Raw genomic sequence first — 20,380 nt, 5'->3', positions numbered from 1 at the left:
TTACCTATTAATCAAATATCTAACTTGTCTGAGTCTCTCACACAAGTGTTACTCTTAATAAAATTGGTTGAAGTGAAAATGGAGAAGCCCTTTTTACACAACATACAGCTTGAGCTACTATACGCATAGGTTCTGAAGCTGATATTCCCCATCATCCACATCAAAGAGAGTCCCTGGCCTGCAAGCCTCACCGTCTTTCATGGCTGGTCACGGAGGTAGCTCAGAGCTCGAGAAGGTGCTATCAGACACTGAGTTGCCCTACTTGAAGCGCCTCAAATCGGCTTCGTGGATCGAACTCCGCCTCTTGTTCCGCCTAGCCGCTCCCGCCATCATGGTTTACTTGATCAACAACTCCATGTCCTTGTCCACTCGCATTTTCTCCGGCCAGCTCGGAAATCTCCAGCTCGCCGCCGCCTCTCTCGGCAACCAGGGCATCCAGTTATTCGCTTATGGCCTCATGGTAACATAACATATATATATATATATATATATATATATATATATATATATATATATATATATATATATATATATATACATTTGTTTGCACCAGTTTAATTATATTAATTATCTGCAATAATCTTGTTTATTTGTTTGTGCATGGTGATTTGGGAAATTTAATTTGCAGTTAGGAATGGGGAGTGCAGTGGAGACTCTGTGCGGGCAAGCGTTTGGAGCACAGAGATATGATATGCTGGGGGTGTACTTACAGAGAGCGACTGTGGTCCTCACCATAACTGGGATTCCATTAACGGTGGTCTATTTGTTCTCCAGGCAACTCTTACTGGCACTTGGCGAGCCCAAAACGGTGGCGTATTACGCCGCCCTGTTCGTGTACGGCCTAATCCCTCAGATATTCGCCTACGCCGTCAACTTCCCCATACAGAAATTCTTGCAGGCTCAGAGCATAGTAGCTCCCAGCGCGCTCATCTCTTTAGGAACGTTGTTCTTGCATTTGTTACTGAGTTGGGTTTTCGTGTACGAGGTTGGGTTGGGGTTGATAGGCGCGTCACTGGTGCTCAGCTTTTCTTGGTGGGTCATTGTGGGGGGTCAGTTTGTGTATATTTTGAAGAGTGATAAGTGTAAGGTCACGTGGACCGGATTCCGGCCGGAGGCCTTCGCCGGACTTTGGGAGTTTGTGAAACTGTCGGCGGCCTCCGCCGTCATGCTTTGCCTGGAGACATGGTATTTTCAGGTTCTTGTTCTCCTCGCTGGGTTACTCAAGAACCCTGAGCTTGCGTTAGATTCACTCTCTGTGTGGTAAGTTATAATTCACAGCAAAATTACAATTTTATTTTCTTATGTACTGTTGTTTAAGTTTCAAGCTGGGCTGCAAGGTGCTGGCCTTTTGTCTAACAATTCCCTAATTACTAATTGCTGAGTTTGACCTTCCAGACCTCTGTACAACAATTTGAAATTAAGAGGTGGACAACAAAGGACAAATTTTAATGATCTTGACATGTCATATCAAGGAGAGCAACTCATCAAACGAACAGTGCATGCATGCAATAATTGTTTGTTGATAGATGTTTGAATTGATGCAATAAAAATGTTTCTCTTTTTTTTTTTTTTTTGTGGCAGCATGGGAGTAAGTGCACTGCTATTCATGGTTTCAATCGGATTCAATGCTGCTGCTAGGTGAGTGTACCACTTTCGTAAACATATTTTGTTTTCATTTCTTTTCTTTGAAAAAAAAAATAAAGAATTTTAATTTTCAGTGTGAGAGTGGGGAATGAGGTGGGAGCTGGGAATCCCAAATCAGCTGCATTTTCAGTGTTGGTGGTAACCGTTATCTCCGCCGCCATTGCGGTGGTGGAAGCCATCATAGTGCTATGTCTGCGACACGTCATCAGCTACGCATTCACCACCGGCGACACCGTGGCAGAAGCTGTGTCAGAGCTCTGTCCATATCTCGCTGTCACACTCATCCTAAACGGCATCCAACCGGTCTTATCAGGTCACCGGTCACCCCTAATTTTTTTTTCTCATTATTATACACTTTTAGGTCACATTGCACCAACAAAATATCGACAAAAAAGTAAATCGGAACCATGTAGTGGAGTGGTTGAGCTATGGCAGAAAATTGAATTATTTCATATGAGCAATGCGGAATGTGAGAGTGGTCCAAATTTACTTTTATGGTTTCGATCGAGTTTACTAAACTGATGAAAACATGTTTTTTTTGGGGGGAATTTGCAGGTGTTGCTGTTGGGTGTGGATGGCAATCGTTTGTTGCGTATGTTAATGTTGGGTGTTACTACATCGTAGGGATTCCATTAGGGTGTCTTCTTGGATTCAAGTTCGACCTTGGTGCCAAGGTTTTATATATTTTGTTTATAATATAATTAATCTTGATTAGATTATATAAGTTTGGTGGTCAAACAAAATTGTGTTATGATAGATAATTGATGCACGAGCTCCATCTCAACTAAAAATCTAAACTTATAGTTGGATTGCACATTTATGTTTATATATTATATGTTGACCAATGATGAGTTATGTTTTGGGTGGCAGGGGATTTGGTCTGGTATGATAGGAGGCACAGCAATGCAGACCTTCATCTTACTATGGGTTACATTTCGGACCGATTGGAATAAAGAGGTAGGTAACACAATAAACTGGAAAAATTCGATGATCAATTGACCTTACCTTCCATATTTGAAAAATAGAAAAATTGTTGTCGATTAGACTTGACACTCTAGCTAGTTGAGTATTAGTATATTCAAATTTAACATAACTTGAATTATTGTTAATCAAGTTGCTTGAGTTCCATTGAGTTTGGTTCAAAATACTAACAAAATAACACAAACACCCGGTAAATATATGTTATCCGATTGGATTAGTGAATTTGACTTGTTGATAGCATTAGCTGATTGTAGAAAGATGTTTGGTAAATAGGTGGGGTTAGTTGATAGCTAATTACTTGCAAAATGATTTTATCAAAAAGTTGCTTTAATTTGAACAACTTTTTGAATTTTAGGGTTTTGAAACAATAAGTTGTTATAAAAAGTTACTTAATCAAACACTCATATTGATTATTTGACTACGTCATATGATTAATAGTCATCAAACAAGACAAAATTGGCTGATTAGTTAACTAGGTTACCAAACAGAGCATTCATATACTTAAAGTTTTTTTTTTTTTTTCCAGGTGGAGAAGGCTAGAGCAAGGTTGGACAAGTGGGAAAGCACTAAAGAGCCACTTTTGAAGAATTGAAGGGGGTAATAAAGTCTTGTGTAACACCTTCACCAGCCAACCATGGGATGTTGTTGTAGCAATTAGCAACTAATTCCATAGCTTATTATGCAACTTTGTTTTAATTTTCTATAGCTAATTCTCTCGAGTCGCATCTGCATTTATCTGAATAAAATATGTTGAATATTTTGTTTTGAAAATTGAGGGAAAACATTTACACTATTAATAATTCAGGAGTGACATTGATAATTGATATATTTGTGAGGGAACATAAATTACACTTTTTCTTGTTTAATATAATTGTGCAACATATGCACCTTACTAAAAAAGTCATGGGTTGTAATTGACGACTTGGGCAAATTATTATGTGGACTGTGGTTGAAAACGACGTTGCTGAATTTTATGAATTAAAATAATGTACATATTTGTTAGAATAATGTATGTCATGTGTTAAAATAATAAAACTTTTAGGGTAAGATAATGTACATTATATATTAAAATAATATACATTATGTGTTAGAACAATGTACATTATGAATTAGAATAATAAAATTTCTGGGGTAATTAAGATGATGTACATTATATGTTAAAATAATGTACTTTATGTGTTATAAAAATGTATATTACAGAAAACGCGAAATGACATCGATTTTAGATCATGCTTTACATAATTGTGTGGACATTAGGACTTGTCATGTGAGATTGGAATAGTTCCACATGACTTATTAGTGCTCCATGGGTCTACCGTCTGAGATACTCTCACACTGAATTATATTCCCTAATTAATAGTTAATGCCAATATGGTCAGACACACCTAACTACATTCCCTCATTCATATAGTTAATGCCAATATGGTCACACACACACCTAACTACTTGCTCCATGGGTCTACCCTCTGTCAAATACTGAATTCTCTCATTCATAGTTTCGTTAATGCCGATATGGTCACACACACCTAACTACTAAAGTAGTAGTACAGGTTGTACAGTCATTTTTATTTTACATACAAAGGAAACCAGTATCATTAATCGCCATCTGTAAAAGAGATGTACATGAAAAGGAGGATTGATGAATCACTCCATACAGTCAGATCTAGGAAGAGATTCCTTTGCTAATAAGCAATGGGCAACCCCGTTGAGATTGTTTGACAAAGGTGACTAGCACATTATGTCATTAGTTAATTGACTAAGAACATTAGCAATATCCAGGACTAAAACATCAAAAGAAGAAACACTAGTAGGATTATGAAGTAAAGGCAAAAAAGCCTTGGAAATATTATGGTATATTTCTTATGAAGGCATGCATAAAGTTGTATGCATGAGATATGCATAACGAAATTCATAAAACTTATGAATGTCTTTTAACACAAAAATTTTCATATTGAGAATGTGTTAAAATACTGACAAGTCAAAAAGTTTACTAGATAGTTTATCAAGTATGAAAATTGACTAATATAGAATAATTTCAAATTTAAATCATGGATTATGATTTAATTTGGTATGTTTCTTCGGTTTCGGTTTAGAAGAAACATGAAAAGTTAAAGCTTAAAATAAAAAACAGTTTCTTCTCCAAAGTGAAGAGATATTTCTAAATGGATGAGATTTATCAGTATACAATTATTCTCCAAAATGGATTGTATTCCAAAATGAAGGATGTTTAATTTTTTATTTTAAGGAATCACTTAATTGTCAATTAATTCTACAATGGTGATTGAAAATTATTCTTTATAGAATTTTTATGTGAATAAATATTTATTGACTATGAACATGTAAAGTGGGTTCCGGTATATTCAATCAAATATTTTATTTTATAAGTTCATTGATAGAATATTACAATTCTATCATGTTCTGTTGCCAAGGTTGTGGTGACTAAATATTAAAATACGTAGTTTTAAATAAAAGGTTTTACTATGTATTGTTTTTTGATAAATTTACAGTGGGTCCACCCACGTTCGCTCCCGGAGGCAGGGCCGGCCCTGGGCATGTTTTCCTAGTGTCACTGCACAGGGCCCCCAAAATTTAGGGGGCCCCAACTGTAAAAAAAAATAAAATGAATATATGTATATTAGATATAGTAGTATTTTTTATGTAAAAATTTTATAAAAATTGGGTCCAATCACTTTGAAAGTATTGAATATAAACAAGAATGGAAGTTGTTAATGAGTATGATTAGAAATAGGTAGGGCAATTTGAATGTGATTAGAATTAGGTAGGTCAATTTGGGCATGATTATGGAAGGGTGGCATAGAGATAAATTGAAAAAATTCATAACCTTAGTATATGTAAGGGCAATTTTTTGATAATTTTGATTTTCAAACAAGTTTCCAATTTTGATTTTAGCATCTCTTCAACTCTTTAAGTCTCAAACAATAAACTTGCAAAACATCAATTAATTACGGTAATACATAATTTGATATCAAAAGTTTGGCGTATGATTTTGCATCTAAGCATGACCAATGTATGATAGTTTTTAAGTGAAATATTAGATGTATTATTTTTTGGCATAATTTTTAAACAATTATATATATATATATATATTGGGACAGCGCTGCCGAGAGGCACGGAAGCTAGCCCAGGGGGAATCGTCACTTATGGAAATTGAACTCAGATTATCCTGAAATTCCTCCCCACCAAGAGAGCTCACTTGCCACTTGAGCTTTACTATATATTGTGATGATTATTTAGTACGATATTAACTACAATATGGAGTCCTAGTTTAAGGATTTTCCAAGGTTGTTAAATACAAAATGATTAAAGAGATATGGAAAGCCTAATTATTTAGTTGCGAGTGAAGGAAAGCTCAACTCATGTCTAAGTTATTATGTTAGGCCTTGAGTTCAATGTAGATGAGTACTTCATTTTGTGATTGCAAGCATAAAAAAATTAAATTAAAAATTGTATGCCGGTGATGCAGCTTGATACAGCATGTAAAGAGAGGATGAGTTAAATTCTTAATTGTAGTCAATCAAAGCAATAAGCTATGTCATTGATGATCTCGGAATAACTATAGACAACATATGCTAGTTTATCTCTTTATGATTCTTTATTGATTATGATTAAAAAAGCGGGATTTATTCGATACAGACCCGTACAAGTTTCCCTAATCACTATAAAAAAAAAAAAAAAAAAAAAACCTTAATCATTCAACTACATAACATCCCATCTCTCTATTCACCAGTCATCTTTCTTTCGTCATCAACACCAATTTCTCCCTCCTTTATCTTTATCTCTCTTCTTTTTCATATTTTTGATTCCTTTTTCATCAGTCAAAAGATCAGACGTCCTCTACTTGCATTCTTTAAATTAAATGTCTACTATGTACGTTTGTACTGGTGTCATCAACTAAAACCACAGTGAGGGAATTAAAGAGTTTCTTCAGATTTTTTTTAATACAACAAGAAAGGAAAAAAGAATTAAATAATTATATAAATCGTGATCACACTTTTTATAAAATTTAGTTGTTTTTTTTTTAAAAATAAAATTAGTTGTTAATTAACAAAAGACGAACAATATAATCCATACCAAAGTTTTTGATATTTTGTCGATTGATTGTTATTGCAAATGCGACAAACACATCAAATCCATCCACAATTGGCGTTTATGATGAGAAAATGATGCATAGCAGAATGATTGATAATTGTGTGTAGGGTGTTGGTACATTTGGGAAGGGCATTAATGGAAAATGGTAAATGATATGTACGATGCTAGAAATTTAGGTAGATATAGGAAAATGGGCAAATAGTTACGGGGTATTAATTAAACAAAACAAAATCATATAATGCTAACTAGTACAGAAAGAATTATATAGCGTTTATATGTTTTGAATTATGAGGTGTATTTAATTTATAAAAGTGATGTGACATGCTCATTTATTTAGATAATCGAAAATTATATTATATTGGAGTAAAAATTTGAAATTCAAGGATAGTTTAGGAAAAATAGAAAGATAGTACGGGGTAATTTTTATTTTAGTAAACTGGACATTATTTTGTGACAGATAAAGGAGGAAAGTAAGATATGTAAAATGAGAGGAGGAGTAATATTTAAGATATGTAAAAGATAAATTGTATTAGAAATATTTTGTGCAATGGGCTTGATCAAAAGAATGTTGACAAGGATACAATAAACAATATATATACAACAGTTATTGTGTGGACCGTGATCTACACAACTATGTAGACCACGGTCCAAAAATGATGTCGCGCACAATTTTGCCGTATATATACCTATTGGGTAAGTCGTCGAGAATCGAATTCAAAGTTAAACTTACTTTGGGCATTCAATTCCTTGATTTTACTTAAGAGGGGAATACAATATCCTTACTGGATTTCCCTTGTCTTTTACCTTTATTTGCAACTATTTTTGCTTACACTTTATGCAAACACCTTTATTTGGATGAGAGTTTGGTTATGCTTGCATAATATTTCGGGTACACGTCCTATGAAAAGAGCTGTGGGGCTCTTAGAGTTGGGGATTCAACCTTTAGGGAACGAAAAATATGTCCATCATTATATCCTACTACTATACACCGAAAATATGTCCATCATTATATCCTACTACTATACACCTTGAACCGATATAAATTATGATAACTCAGTTGAACACGGAGCTCCATCACTTTAAAAGGTTACTCTCACGCTATCGCCGATGAGACTCGATGTATGATATTTCTTCTTAAATTTCGTCTTTGCGACCAACTGAGCTGAGCATGCATATTTGGACAAACGTTTTGAAATGCATAGAGACGAATCAGAAAATTGAATCCACAGAATCTAATTCAGTTACGTAACATTATTGAATAAGAACCGTACAAAAACCCAAATATGAATTTTTCTATTTTCACAACATATCCCACTCATTTCAATCTTTACCCAATTCCGCATAATTTCCATCTTTTCTAACTAATTCAGTGCCTCAGCTCATCATTTTATTATTATTAGTATTAACAAATTTTAACTTTATTATACAAATCATTCGTGATGTGTTAATTATCAGAAGAATTGAAAACAACTCATAACCGTTTGGTTCAAATGTTATAATCAAAATTAGTAATTGTAATGATCTTTACTACAATTAGTCTTTATTGTATAGTAAATATGTAACTATTTATTTATTCTATAATAACGCACTAGTAAAACTATAAATACCTTGTAACATTCCGGTGTGAATTGCTCACTTATATATAGATACGTGGTTTACTCAAGGCATATCTCTTGCTAGAATTACTAATGTAAAAAGTGTACTATTTAATTTGATTTTGACACCTGTTGAAACACATTCTGCAATTTATTTCATTTATTATGCACTAACTAAGCTTTACCTGTGAGATTGATAGTAAAGAGCTCTCGAGATTGGAATTTTAAGTTTTAGCATAGCTAAAATTATGATGTATGAGTATGAGAATTTGGGCATATATTCATACGAGTATATAGCACGTGAAGTAACAGGTGAGGGGTATATATATATATATATGTGGGCATCATATTATTCATATCACACCTACAAACTTGGCTATAGTAAAAGGAAGAACACTTTCGGCAAAAAAGATCAGACATGGGTTCACGAGCTGATGATACTCTTAATCAAACCGATCACCCGACTTTAGAGTCCAAGCAAGCCACGCCGTCTTTCATGGCCGGCCATGGAGGTAGCTCAGAGCTGGAGAAGGTGCTATCAGACACGCAGTTGCCGTACTTCCAGCGCCTAAAATCGGCTTCGTGGATCGAACTCCGCCTCTTGTTCCGCCTAGCCGGTCCGGCCGTCATGGTTTACTTGATCAACAACTCCATGTCCTTGTCCACTCGCATTTTCTCCGGCCAGCTTGGAAATCTCCAGCTCGCCGCCGCCTCTCTCGGCAACCAGGGCATCCAGTTATTCGCTTATGGCCTCTTGGTAACCTATGTTAGATATAAATATAATATAACCATACTGAATAATAATAATCTACCAGAAACCTAACTTCCTAGTAGCAGAAGCAGAAGCAATGTTGACCTTCAGCTATAGTTGATATTAGGTTTTTTTTTTGTGGTGATTTGGAAATTGAATTTAATTTGCAGTTGGGAATGGGAAGCGCGGTGGAGACACTGTGCGGGCAAGCGTTTGGAGCACAGAGATACGATATGTTGGGGGTGTACTTACAGAGAGCGACTGTGGTGCTCACCATAACAGGGATTCCATTAATGGTGGTCTACTTGTTCTCCAGGCAGCTCTTACTGGCACTGGGGGAGCCCAAAACGGTGGCGTATTACGCCGCCCTGTTCGTGTACGGCCTAATCCCTCAGATATTCGCCTACGCCGTCAACTTCCCCATACAGAAATTCTTGCAGGCTCAGAGCATAGTAGCTCCCAGCGCGCTCATCTCTTTAGGAACGCTGTTCTTGCACTTGTTACTGAGTTGGGTTTTCGTGTACGAGGTTGGGTTGGGGTTGATAGGCGCGTCACTGGTGCTCAGCTTTTCTTGGTGGGTCATTGTGGGGGGTCAGTTTGTGTATATTTTGAAGAGTGATAAGTGTAAGGCCACGTGGACCGGATTCCGGCCGGAGGCGTTCGCCGGACTGTGGGAGTTTGTGAAACTGTCGGCGGCCTCCGCCGTTATGCTTTGCCTGGAAACATGGTATTTTCAGGTTCTTGTTCTCATCGCCGGGTTGCTTAAGAACCCTGAGCTCACGTTGGATTCGCTCTCTGTATGGTAAGTGGGAATAATCAATTGATTAGACAGTTGACTTAATTTGAACGGTCAAATATATGAACTGCTCAACTATAAACAAATTAGATTGATACTTGTTTAATTTGTGTTTATGGCAGTCTGTATAGTAGGTAAAAAGTTAAGTTGATTAGACAGTTGACTTAATTTGAACTATTCATATATGAACAGCTAAGCTATGAATAAATTAGACTGACACATGTTTAGTTTGTGTTTATGGTAGCATGTCAGTAAATGGACTGGTATTCATGGTTTCAATCGGATTCAATGCGGCTGCTAGGTGGGTATATATATATTTGTCTGATCTATAATGTAATGATTGCAATGAAAACTGGGATGGATCGCTTATTAATAAATTTATGGATCAGTGTGAGGGTGGGGAATGAGCTGGGAGCTGGGAATCCCAAGTCAGCTGCATTTTCAGTGTTGGTGGTTACCGTTGTCTCTTTCGCGATTGCGGTGGTGGAAGCCATCGTAGTGCTATGTCTGCGACACGTCATCAGCTACGCATTCACCACCGGCGACGTCGTGGCAGAAGCTGTGTCGGAGCTGTCTCCATTTCTCGCCGTCACGCTTATCCTCAATGGCATCCAACCTGTCCTATCAGGTCACCCGGCCCCGGCCCCATCTTCTTTAATTTCTTTCTCATTCATGCCCGCTTTTTTAAATAAATAATAATAAAAGCTAACCAACTAATTTTGGCTCTTATGTTTTATCACTTAAAATCCACATATATAGGTCATCAGCATAAGACATGGATATTAAATTCTAGCATATAATATATAATTAAACTATCAGTTTAAATTTCCGTTACTAAATTATAATATTTTGGAATTGCTTTCTCTGTTTTTGTTTACTTTTATGGTTTCTTACTTTACTAAAGTGATGATAACATGCATACATGTGTTTTGGGGGAATCTGCAGGTGTTGCTGTTGGGTGTGGATGGCAATCGTTTGTTGCGTATGTTAATGTTGGGTGTTACTACATCGTAGGGATTCCATTAGGGTGTCTTCTTGGCTTCAAGTTCGACCTTGGTGCCAAGGTTTGGTTTTAATTCTTTTGTTTATGATTAATTAATCCTGATTTGATTACATAAGTTTGGTGGTCAAACAAAATTGTGTTATGATGAGTGATATTTTGGGTGGCAGGGGATTTGGTCTGGTATGATAGGAGGCACAGCAATGCAGACCTTCATTTTACTGTGGGTTACATTTCGGACCGATTGGAATAAAGAGGTAACAAATTAAACTGTAAAAAACTTAATGATATTAATTGACCTTAGCTTATATGTAAAAATATATATTTTTCAGGTGGAGAAGAGTAGGGCACGGTTGGAGAAGTGGGAAAGCACGAAAGAGCCACTTTTGAAGAGCTGAAGGTGGGTAAAGTCTTGAGACAGAAGAAGGCCGGGCTGGCAAATAAGTTGTGCATGGGGAGTGTCATTGTTTGATTATTAGAAAACATATTTTGTTGCACTCATATTTCAGTTCTCAATAATAATAACAAATATATATTGGGCTATACGCTTTTGGGCCTACGGTGTTGTTTGCCTTCGTTTTCCTATCTATCTCACTATCTGTATCATCAATGGGATTGGGATTGTTAATTTGTTATATATGGATCATGGTTCAATGTACACCTTGTAAGGTAGATCATGATTCACAACAACGCTTCATATAACTTATATAAATGGTGTCATTAGTAACATTTTTTTGGCGTAATGTTAATACTACAGATACATAATCCATTAACTACATCTTTATAAAATCAATATCTTAAGTCAATAACCCTTAATTTATGAACCTTTAGTAATAAGCTGATTTACCTATTGTTCACATGTTTTGAATTTAGAACAAGCTAAGGTTAGAATTACATAACATGATACATTTACAATTAAAAGATTGTGTATCTATTGCAAATGTTAGAATTGTCTTCCTTGAGCAGTGTGAACTAAGCCTTTGGAGCTGAAATGAACATACTGTAGCCTTGGGAGCTGAAAAGATTATTGGGGGCTTTGTAGGTTTACTATTTGAGCATCTTTTATGTGTATATATATTGTGTAATCTTCTTTCAGTAATAGACATGAAGTAAGATAGTTAATATATTTTCAGCCATTTCTCTCTTCTTGATTCTTCATCTTGCTTCCTCCTAACTGGCGGGTGGTGTTATTCTCCACCCGCCAGGCCTATGATTCTTACAAACTCAACATGGTATCAGAGCTTAAGATTCTAGGCTATTTTCATCCTTTCCATTTCTGAAAAAAATAAAAACACCATTTTTTCCGGCGATACGTGGCTGCCCATTTCGTTCCGACTCACTTCCGGCTAGTGTGTGAAGAAACTACCACCACAGCCTTACTCGGAACCTCATCGTGAGCCGACGCCTGAAATCCGGTGGCCATCATCCTCTGCACGCGCCCCCACGCGCCGCCGCACTCCGCCGGAAGTCTCCACTCTTTTCCGGCCATATCTCTCTCCTCCGATCTCCGTTCAAGGTGTTGTTGCCCCAAGTAGATTCGCCTTGATGAGACGCACTTGGGAGTATATTCAGATTTCCAGTCTCCGCCGGTCATGCCGGTCAACTGCCGGTCAACGGCTAGTCAACGCCAGTCAACCGTCTGAAAAATTCCGGCGACTGTGGTATTAAATTCTCCCAAGCTTCCAGTATATGATGCTATCATACTTGGCCTCTATTTCTAGCTTTTCACCTTGAAACCACATCTTTTTCCTCCTCGGGATATCATGATAGAGTGGTGTTCTGTATCTATTTCTAGCTTTTCATCTTGGCTTCTATTTCTAGTTTTTCGTGTTGAACTACCACATCTTTTACCTCTTTTCCTACTAGTGTCATGTATTTGTTCAGTTCACACAACATTTCCCTCCATTATAGCATCACATGATGTCCCAAACGTCCCAAACTGCAGTAATACTATGGGCACTTCTCTGCCAAAGTGCTGCAAATTTCTTGGCAACCATTGATGCCTGCTGGGTAAAATTTAAAGGTTTTTGGGTTTATTGTTGAGCTTCTTCGGTTCTTCCCATGGTGTTTACTATTTTTGGTATAACCGTGCTATTTCTTTATCTCCGGTATGCCTTATCCCATGGATGGTAAGTTTCAGCACTACTATAAAGGCCTTTGATTATTCCCATGTTTCAAGTGAGGGGGAGTGTGACTGTCTACAATTGGTGTGTCGTCTTCATTTCTTTGCTTTTCGTCTTCATTTCTTTGCTTTGAAGTATCTTCATTACTATGGGCTCAATTGCATTCTATGCTCCCGTTCGCCTCCACCACTCTCGATAAAAAGATTGTTGTTGGCAAGTCATAGAGTGCTTATGTTGCTGTGAAGGTGTTAGTGTTATTTCTTACCCTTGGTGCCGTCATTTCCAAGGATGGTCGTGACAAGCTTCGCCCTTGATGCATTTCCAAGGGTTGTGTATAGCATTGTCTTACCCTTGGTGCCGTCATTCCAAAGGATATTCGTGACAAGCTTCGCCCTTGATGCATTTCCAAGGGTTGTGTATAGCATTGTCTCTTCGAAGCCATCCAGTACTGTTATCCTCTAGTTGCTTGTAATCTTCATTTGTAATTTAGAGTGGAGTTTATGTTTGACTTCAAGCTTGGAACTTCTAGATGTTCCAGCTTGAGGGGAGTGTTAGAATTGTCTTCCTTGAGCAGTGTGAACTAAGCCTTGGGAGCTGAAATGAACATACTGTAGTCTTGGGAGCTGAAAAGATTATTGGGTGCTTTGTAGGTTTACTATTTGAGCATCTTTTATGTGTATATATATTGTGTAATCTTCTTTCAGTAATAGACATAAAGTAAGATAGTTAATATATTTTCAGCCATTTCTCTCTTCTTGATTCTTCATCTTACTTCCTCCTAACTGGCGGGTGGTGTTATTCTCCACCCGCCAGGCCTATGATTCTTACAAACTCAACAGCAAATATGAATGTACGTCAACCAAACGAAAAGAAAATTTTTATTAAAAAAAAAATCATGCAAATTTAAACAAAAAAGACGTTATTTTGTATCAACGTCAACAATATATATAAGACAAACCTTTAGGGCAACATATTCAGACAAACCTTAGTCAACGAGATAATTTGCCATTCATCTATGTCACCTTTTTATATGCTAAACCCATGCATGCATTTTTTGGTGGTGTTAGGGGATCCTTTCGCTGTCTGACTACGTAATAAAACCAGCCATGCTCAATCGACAAATTTTCGTATATACATACTCAATTTCCATAAATGCCCTTGCATCCAATAATTCAACCCTTTCATGAGTAATACATACACGTTTGGTAATTAGCAGTTGGCAATGCCTGTTTGTAACCAGTTGAAAGCGTCCACAAAAGTGGTATCAGTTGGTATGATGAATCCCCCCAGGTACAAAGAAAAAGGTTTTCATAACAACTTCTGTCCTTTCAATTTCTACTCTATAACTTAAAAGATGAGAACTCTTACCAAAACAAGTTGGTTACCTACCACATGCTTTGCTCAAACAAACAATAATTATTAGCTCTGATCTGTGCAACTGAGTGCTTAGCAATTGAAGATAACCAATACCACAGCCATTATACTGTGGTGAAAATATAATTCAAGATAGAATTCTTTTACTGCTTAACGCATGGAGATTGCAGTTAGCCAAATACTAATAAGACTTTGTTTTCTTCCTATCTACACTCTACGTCGTCCATATTTCATACCAAAAATCAGAACAACAATGAAGCCTCATTACCGTATAGAATTGAATTGAAGCAGCAAAAAGAATAACATGCCTGTCTTTTTTTCACTTGCTTCTCCTTGTAGACCTGCACTTCTTCATCTTCCTGCTGTTCCTCTCATCGAAGCTGCTCCAGATATAGTTACCGGGGATTGCGAAGGGATCCCCTTGCTGTCCATTACAGCTCTCCTGCTGGCTCGTCGAGCACGACCGGTTGCCGCCTCTTGACAGCCACGACTTTGAAGAAAACGAGATATCGCCGCCGTCTGTGCTGTCGTCGTCGTTGCCTGAAAGATGCCTCGGGCTTGAAAATGGCGTGAAGAACTGTTCTACTGGCTGCAGCTCAACAAATTTGGTGAAGGTTATAACCACCCTCACCGTGGGGACCACCGGTATTGCCACCTGAAAGCCCCACCAGAAACAAATCACAGCCATTAAATTAATCAAAGATCAATCAATTCCTAACAACCCCCACTATGGCACTATTCTGTTACGGTGGGCACCACAATTACTTAAACTAGGGCCCACATGGAATGTTTGGTGTCGTGTGGTTATGGAAGGGTTGCACGTGGACCAAAATGTTACCCAATGAGGTGATTCCATGTCATAGACATGGGTCCCACACATTCTGTGCTTCAACAGAAAGGGAATGCTCAGGGAAGAGAGTCAAGCGTGAAGCCAAAGCGAGTCAGAGCTTGCGCATCAAAAGAAGGAATCAAAAGCAAACAAAATGGCAAATCTAAAGATTCAGAGTGAGGAAATAATGTGGGGCCTAATTAATAATTCTTTTTTACTCAAAATAACAGATTTGACCATTACCTTCACCGGAAATGTCCCCGGAGGAAACTTTGTCGTCAACAGCTCTCTCATCCGCCTAATGGCCTTCACTTTGTTGGCTAAAATGTCCAGTAACGGCAGCAACTCCTCAGTCTTTAACGGAAAATTCTCAGTTAACCAAATTGACGGTTTTAGGTTTTTCACAAACTCCTTCTCCTTCGTCTGCGGAGCCGGCGCAACCGGTATCGCCGTCGATCTTCGCCGCGGCTCTGGAATTATGTCCACACTTTTTCGTGAGACACTAATGAACTCTCGATCCTCCCGAACAAAGCTACTGTGGCGTCTCTGTCGGCTGGCTGAGTCAACGGAGACGCTGAATCGCGGATTCTCGGCGACTAGAAATCCTTCGTCGGCATCATCCTCAATCTCCAAGTCTAATGGTAATATTTGCTCGCTCCCGGCTTCTCCGCTGGCGGCTTTCCGTGATCGAAAGCTGAAAGTCACATTGTGCACCTCGTAAACTCTAGATTTCCACTCTCCAACGCTCTCCGTCTTCTCTTGACCTCTCCAATTCGTACGGCCGACGAGTGTTGCTTTCGTAACGTCCATTCCTGGACGATATACGCTCGTTTGGCTACAAAAATTGGCGACATCGGTGTCGGTTAAAGGACTTCCGGCATTTTCAAATGCATCGAAAATTTTCCGGTCATCGTGGTTGAGAACTAGAAGTGAACCGGCAGGAATGTCAAAATTGCTATCGCCCTCGCCGAAAAAGAGGAAGCTCTGATTAGCACGCTGAATTTTCAAACCGTCATAGCCCGCTAAGGATGTGTCCGCTCTGAGATTGGCGTCGCGTTTCCAGATCTTGTACGTATCCGAAGGGGCGATTTTGCCAACGAATGGAACAATGGAGCTCTCGAAATGGAAGGAAATCTCCATATAGAAGTCGCGCATTCTCCGGAGGCCGGAAACGAGGCGGGGGAGACGCCGGCGCCACTTGAACCAGGCGGCCAGGTGGTGGTGCTGCACGAGCGTCGCGACAATGTCCGAGCACCTCCGTACAATGGCCTCCTGGAGAGGGTTCCAACCAGCAGAGTTCTGGAGAGAAATATCCGCTCCGGCATTAGCAAGTGTTCGGACAGCGAAAGCATCGTTGAGGCGGACAGCCAAATGCAGAGGCGTCTCGCGGTTGGGATTGTCCCGTCGGTCTAGAACGGCGGCGATTTTGTCCGCGCGTCGCTCCTGAGCGATTGAGTCAGATTCGGTGTGAATTCGAGTCGGGTCACTGAGCCGCTCCACAGAAGCAACTAGTCGGGTCAGGGTATTATGATCCCCAACTGCCACGGCGTAGTGCACCGGACTATGGGCGTAGTCTTCAGGCTTTATCGTCGTTGGCGTTGCACGCGACGTCGTCGGGGCCGTCGGCGGTTTTGACATTGTACATCAACTCTCTCTCTCTCTAATTATCTTCTGGATGTGGCGTGGGTTAGATAAGAGAGACAATGGAATGCAAAGCTGTTGCGAAATGTAATGTTTAATTGAAGAAAGAGAAAGGAAGGGTTTCGAATTTCGAAGAGCGTTTCCCCGTTCCCTGACTTTCTACTGCTTTTCTTCCGTCCAATGTATTTATTAAAAGCCGTAATTTATTTTATATTTTCAATTTCTTTTTAAACTTACCAATAAATATAGTATTTTTTAAGGGTTAAAGCAAATAAAATTTACCAACAAATAAACCTTTCTCTATCTGTTAATAACTTTGTGATTTAGTGGCACGAAATGATTTTTTCATATGGAATGTCATAGGTTTGAGCAAGAAAGGTATTGACTATTTGTGCTTCTATACAAATTAAATTGTAAATAAATTTGGTCAAATATTGATAATTGAACCATACATATCGAATGATTATATTATTATTTAAGGTAATGAGGAAATGGATGGTTATCCATTGCCGATTTAGAAATAGAAAACATCCAGCTGGCAAAGGGGATGGGCCATGACTATTGGTGATCATATCCTTATTAGCATAATTAATGATAATACACAATCATCTCTCCATAATTACTGTCAACTTAATAATCTTTCCATTTTAGTTGCAATATTTCATGAACAAATGTTACCTTAAGGCTTCAACCGTATAATTTTCGGTAAATGATTCTATTTGGGACTAGTAGCAATAATATAAGATATTAAGCGTTGTTATATTTCCGATAAAATTAGGTGAACACTTTATAACAACTACATTATGTGTAACTAATACGTCACGTGAAATGATATGATGCTCATGAATGGTTAGAGAACACATCTCAATGATTACAAGGACCATGAAGATTCCACTGTATATTAAGAAGTTCACCCCTGTACAAAATAGAAACTGAACCACTTTTGTGAATATAATAATATATTATTTTTTTATTCAAAGTTTTTAAATATAATAATATACTATCGGGTTATAAATATTTTTTTTAGAAACGAGTTATAAATAATTAAATACTACGTATAAATTATAGAAAAAAATTTAAGGTGTCGATTTCATATGGTATAATCAAAAGTAAATTCAAAAATCTTTTTTATTGAAAGTGAGCAAGCTTGGTGGGCTTATAAATCCCACCTTGCCCCTACCTCATTACTCATTAGACTGTGAGTAGATCTGTTCGACTTGTTAAGGGTATATTGATAACTCTAACTTATTGTACCATGTGCAAAAATCATTGATTTTCACAATAAATTTTTAATATTATTGTTGGATGGCGTATTGGCGCCTGGCGGCCCATTGTTTCACGATTTGACAAGCTGCTAAGATCATTGGCCCCCCAGGTTGCATAGCACATTGTTTTCGTTCAGTAGCTTAATTGCACTTTTAAGTTATGTTCAGTGGCCAATTTGAACTTTATTCCTTATCTTTATGGATTTTTTGTTCCTCGTTACAGTTCTTTTTCTGCATCCCCTTCTATTTTGTCATTTTTCATTTATACTTTTATAGTACTATTTTCCAATTTTTGTTTATTTATTTCGGTTAAATTTCGATTATTATACTGTTGCCGTATGGATTTCTTTATTCCATGATTTTTAAATTTTTTTTTTTGTTATACTTTAGTTGCAACATGAGAGAATAGTGTTTATTTGACCGGAAAGATGGTGGGTAAAGGTTAAAAAAAATGTGCTTTTTATACATAAATGTCACATATTTTATTCTTGTCAGCAAGGATACTCTATGTCAATTGAGTGCATTCATAGATAGTGATTGAGATTTTCCTCGTCACTTAAAAAATAATAGTATTTATTTTATTCTTAATTTCATAGTTATTTTGATAGTTTGAGTTTTCTTTTTTCAAAATTTAAAAAATTATTCTACTTTGAAAAAAAAAATCAAAATACCCTTGGAATTGAATAAGACAAAGTTTGTTAATTTTTTTACAAAATGGTAAGCCTCCTATTATCTGTCTTTTTTTTTTTTTTTTTTTTTTTTTTTTTATAGTTTGAATCAATAAGCTGAAATGCAAGTATATTATTTAGATTTGGCCTATTGAATAAATGTTCAAGAGTCATTCAACCCATATTGGCAAAATGTGTCACTTGGCAGGTAACAAGATAGCTCCCGTAGCATCATTACTACAAGTCATTCATATTTAATTTAAATCCATCTTTTAGGCTATGTTTGGCAAACCTAGCTGAAATGGTAGCTGAAAGCTGAAAAGCTATAAGCTCAAAGCTGAAATCTGAAGAGCTGTTAAGCTAACTGTTATGCTTAAAAGTGTTTGGTAAAATTAGCTTTTTGATAAGTTGATAAATGTAAAAAGACTAAAAAGGACATTTACATAAAAGTTAAATAATTTTAAATTTAAATAGGTTTGTTTACATATTAAAATATAAAATAATGAAATCAATATAATTTAATAAAATATAAAGTAAGAACATATATTTAAAAATATATAAAGTAAAACAAAATGTTTATAATTAATAAAATTTAATTCATACAAAAAATATTGTTCAAACACAAATATCAAATTAAAATTACAACGAAACATATTGAAGAAAAAATGCCAAAAGAGTTTTAATTGGGAGGGATAAATGATGTCATTTATTTAAAATAATAAGGATAAAGATGGAAAAAAGTTAAGAAGCTACTAGCTTATTTTTGAAAAGCTACCTGGGCTCTGTTTGGCAGAGCTTATTTAGGAGCTTATAGCTTATTTTAAGCTACTAATAAGCTATAAGCTCTGTTTGGTAATGTTCCTAAAATAAGCTAGTAGCTTAAAATAGGAGCTTATTTTTGAACGCTACCTAAGATAGCGTTTCAAAATAAGCTATTAGCTTCCTAACTTTTTTTCCATCTTTAACCTTATTATTTTAAAGAAATGACATCATTTACCCCTCCCAATTAAAACCCTTTTCTATTCTTATTTATTCGCAATTTTCACGCTAATCGCTTCATCTTCATTCACTCTCCGCAGAAGCATCGCCCATCAGCCACCTCGCTCCGCAGTCTGCAACCGGCCAATCGCAATATCATCCGTCTGTAGGTATGTATATATTTATTTTGTTGTATTACTTGTATATTTTTTTTTTATACTAATATAGTATTCAAAAACAAACACTGCAGATTTCATTAAATATATATACATTGCAGATAATTGATAGGTATCCTACAGATTACAAACACTGCAGAAACTTACTTTAATTCTTCAAATTACATTATATAAAACACTGCAATTTCATTAATATATATATATATATATATCAAAAACAACACTGCAGATTACATTAATATATAATATCAAAAACACTGTAGATTAAATTAATATATATTATATCAAAAACACTGCAGATTACATTAATATATATATATATAATAAATAATAAAATGAAGGAATACATGAAATATATATCATATACACGCAGTCCAACCATTCAAGTAATACAAGTAATACAATGAAATATATCATATACAAGCTTACGGATATACGAGATGCAATAG

General features: G+C 36.7%; 3 protein-coding genes across 3 annotated transcripts; 2 read left to right on the top strand and 1 right to left on the bottom strand.

The window, feature by feature from the left end:
• Positions 1 to 107: 107 nt before the first annotated feature.
• LOC116030106 (protein DETOXIFICATION 40-like) lies at positions 108 to 3,425 on the top strand. The gene is made up of 7 exons (XM_031272236.1): positions 108 to 460; positions 629 to 1,260; positions 1,582 to 1,638; positions 1,719 to 1,957; positions 2,200 to 2,318; positions 2,515 to 2,601; positions 3,152 to 3,425. Exons 1-7 carry the CDS (start codon positions 200 to 202, stop codon positions 3,215 to 3,217), a joined length of 1,461 nt encoding a protein of 486 aa, XP_031128096.1. The 5' UTR covers positions 108 to 199; the 3' UTR covers positions 3,218 to 3,425.
• Positions 3,426 to 8,687: 5,262 nt separating this feature from the next.
• Positions 8,688 to 11,549, top strand: LOC116028411 (protein DETOXIFICATION 40-like). The gene is made up of 7 exons (XM_031270125.1): positions 8,688 to 9,087; positions 9,252 to 9,883; positions 10,122 to 10,178; positions 10,267 to 10,505; positions 10,823 to 10,941; positions 11,048 to 11,134; positions 11,210 to 11,549. Exons 1-7 carry the CDS (start codon positions 8,749 to 8,751, stop codon positions 11,273 to 11,275), a joined length of 1,539 nt encoding a protein of 512 aa, XP_031125985.1. The 5' UTR covers positions 8,688 to 8,748; the 3' UTR covers positions 11,276 to 11,549.
• Positions 11,550 to 14,431: 2,882 nt separating this feature from the next.
• LOC116028746 (ankyrin repeat domain-containing protein 13C) lies at positions 14,432 to 16,984 on the bottom strand. Its single transcript, XM_031270559.1, has 2 exons — positions 15,447 to 16,984; positions 14,432 to 15,029 (listed from the first exon to the last, which is right to left on the bottom strand). The coding sequence occupies exons 1-2, from the start codon at positions 16,839 to 16,841 to the stop codon at positions 14,694 to 14,696; spliced, it is 1,731 nt and encodes a 576-aa protein (XP_031126419.1). The 5' UTR covers positions 16,842 to 16,984; the 3' UTR covers positions 14,432 to 14,693.
• Positions 16,985 to 20,380: the final 3,396 nt, after the last annotated feature.

The sequence above is a fragment of the Ipomoea triloba genome, chromosome 9, assembly GCF_003576645.1.
Source record: "Ipomoea triloba cultivar NCNSP0323 chromosome 9, ASM357664v1".
NCBI classification, from domain to species: domain Eukaryota; kingdom Viridiplantae; phylum Streptophyta; class Magnoliopsida; order Solanales; family Convolvulaceae; genus Ipomoea; species Ipomoea triloba.
This window is presented reverse-complemented; position numbering and strand designations above follow the sequence as displayed.

Bases quoted from the DNA above. Each gene is read 5' to 3' on its own strand.
- LOC116030106 (XM_031272236.1), top strand. From the start codon at position 200: ATGGCTGGTCACGGAGGTAGCTCAGAGCTCGAGAAGGTGCTATCAGAC. The intron at 1,958-2,199 runs GTCACCGGTCAC...GGGAATTTGCAG, and splicing joins CATCCAACCGGTCTTATCAG to GTGTTGCTGTTGGGTGTGGA. The intron at 2,602-3,151 runs GTAGGTAACACA...TTTTTTTTCCAG, and splicing joins GGACCGATTGGAATAAAGAG to GTGGAGAAGGCTAGAGCAAG.
- LOC116028746 (XM_031270559.1), bottom strand. From the start codon at position 16,841: ATGTCAAAACCGCCGACGGCCCCGACGACGTCGCGTGCAACGCCAACG. The intron at 15,030-15,446 runs GTAATGGTCAAA...TGGGGCTTTCAG, and splicing joins CGGGGACATTTCCGGTGAAG to GTGGCAATACCGGTGGTCCC.
- LOC116028411 (XM_031270125.1), top strand. From the start codon at position 8,749: ATGGGTTCACGAGCTGATGATACTCTTAATCAAACCGATCACCCGACT. The intron at 10,179-10,266 runs GTGGGTATATAT...TTTATGGATCAG, and splicing joins GGATTCAATGCGGCTGCTAG to TGTGAGGGTGGGGAATGAGC. The intron at 11,135-11,209 runs GTAACAAATTAA...TATATTTTTCAG, and splicing joins GGACCGATTGGAATAAAGAG to GTGGAGAAGAGTAGGGCACG.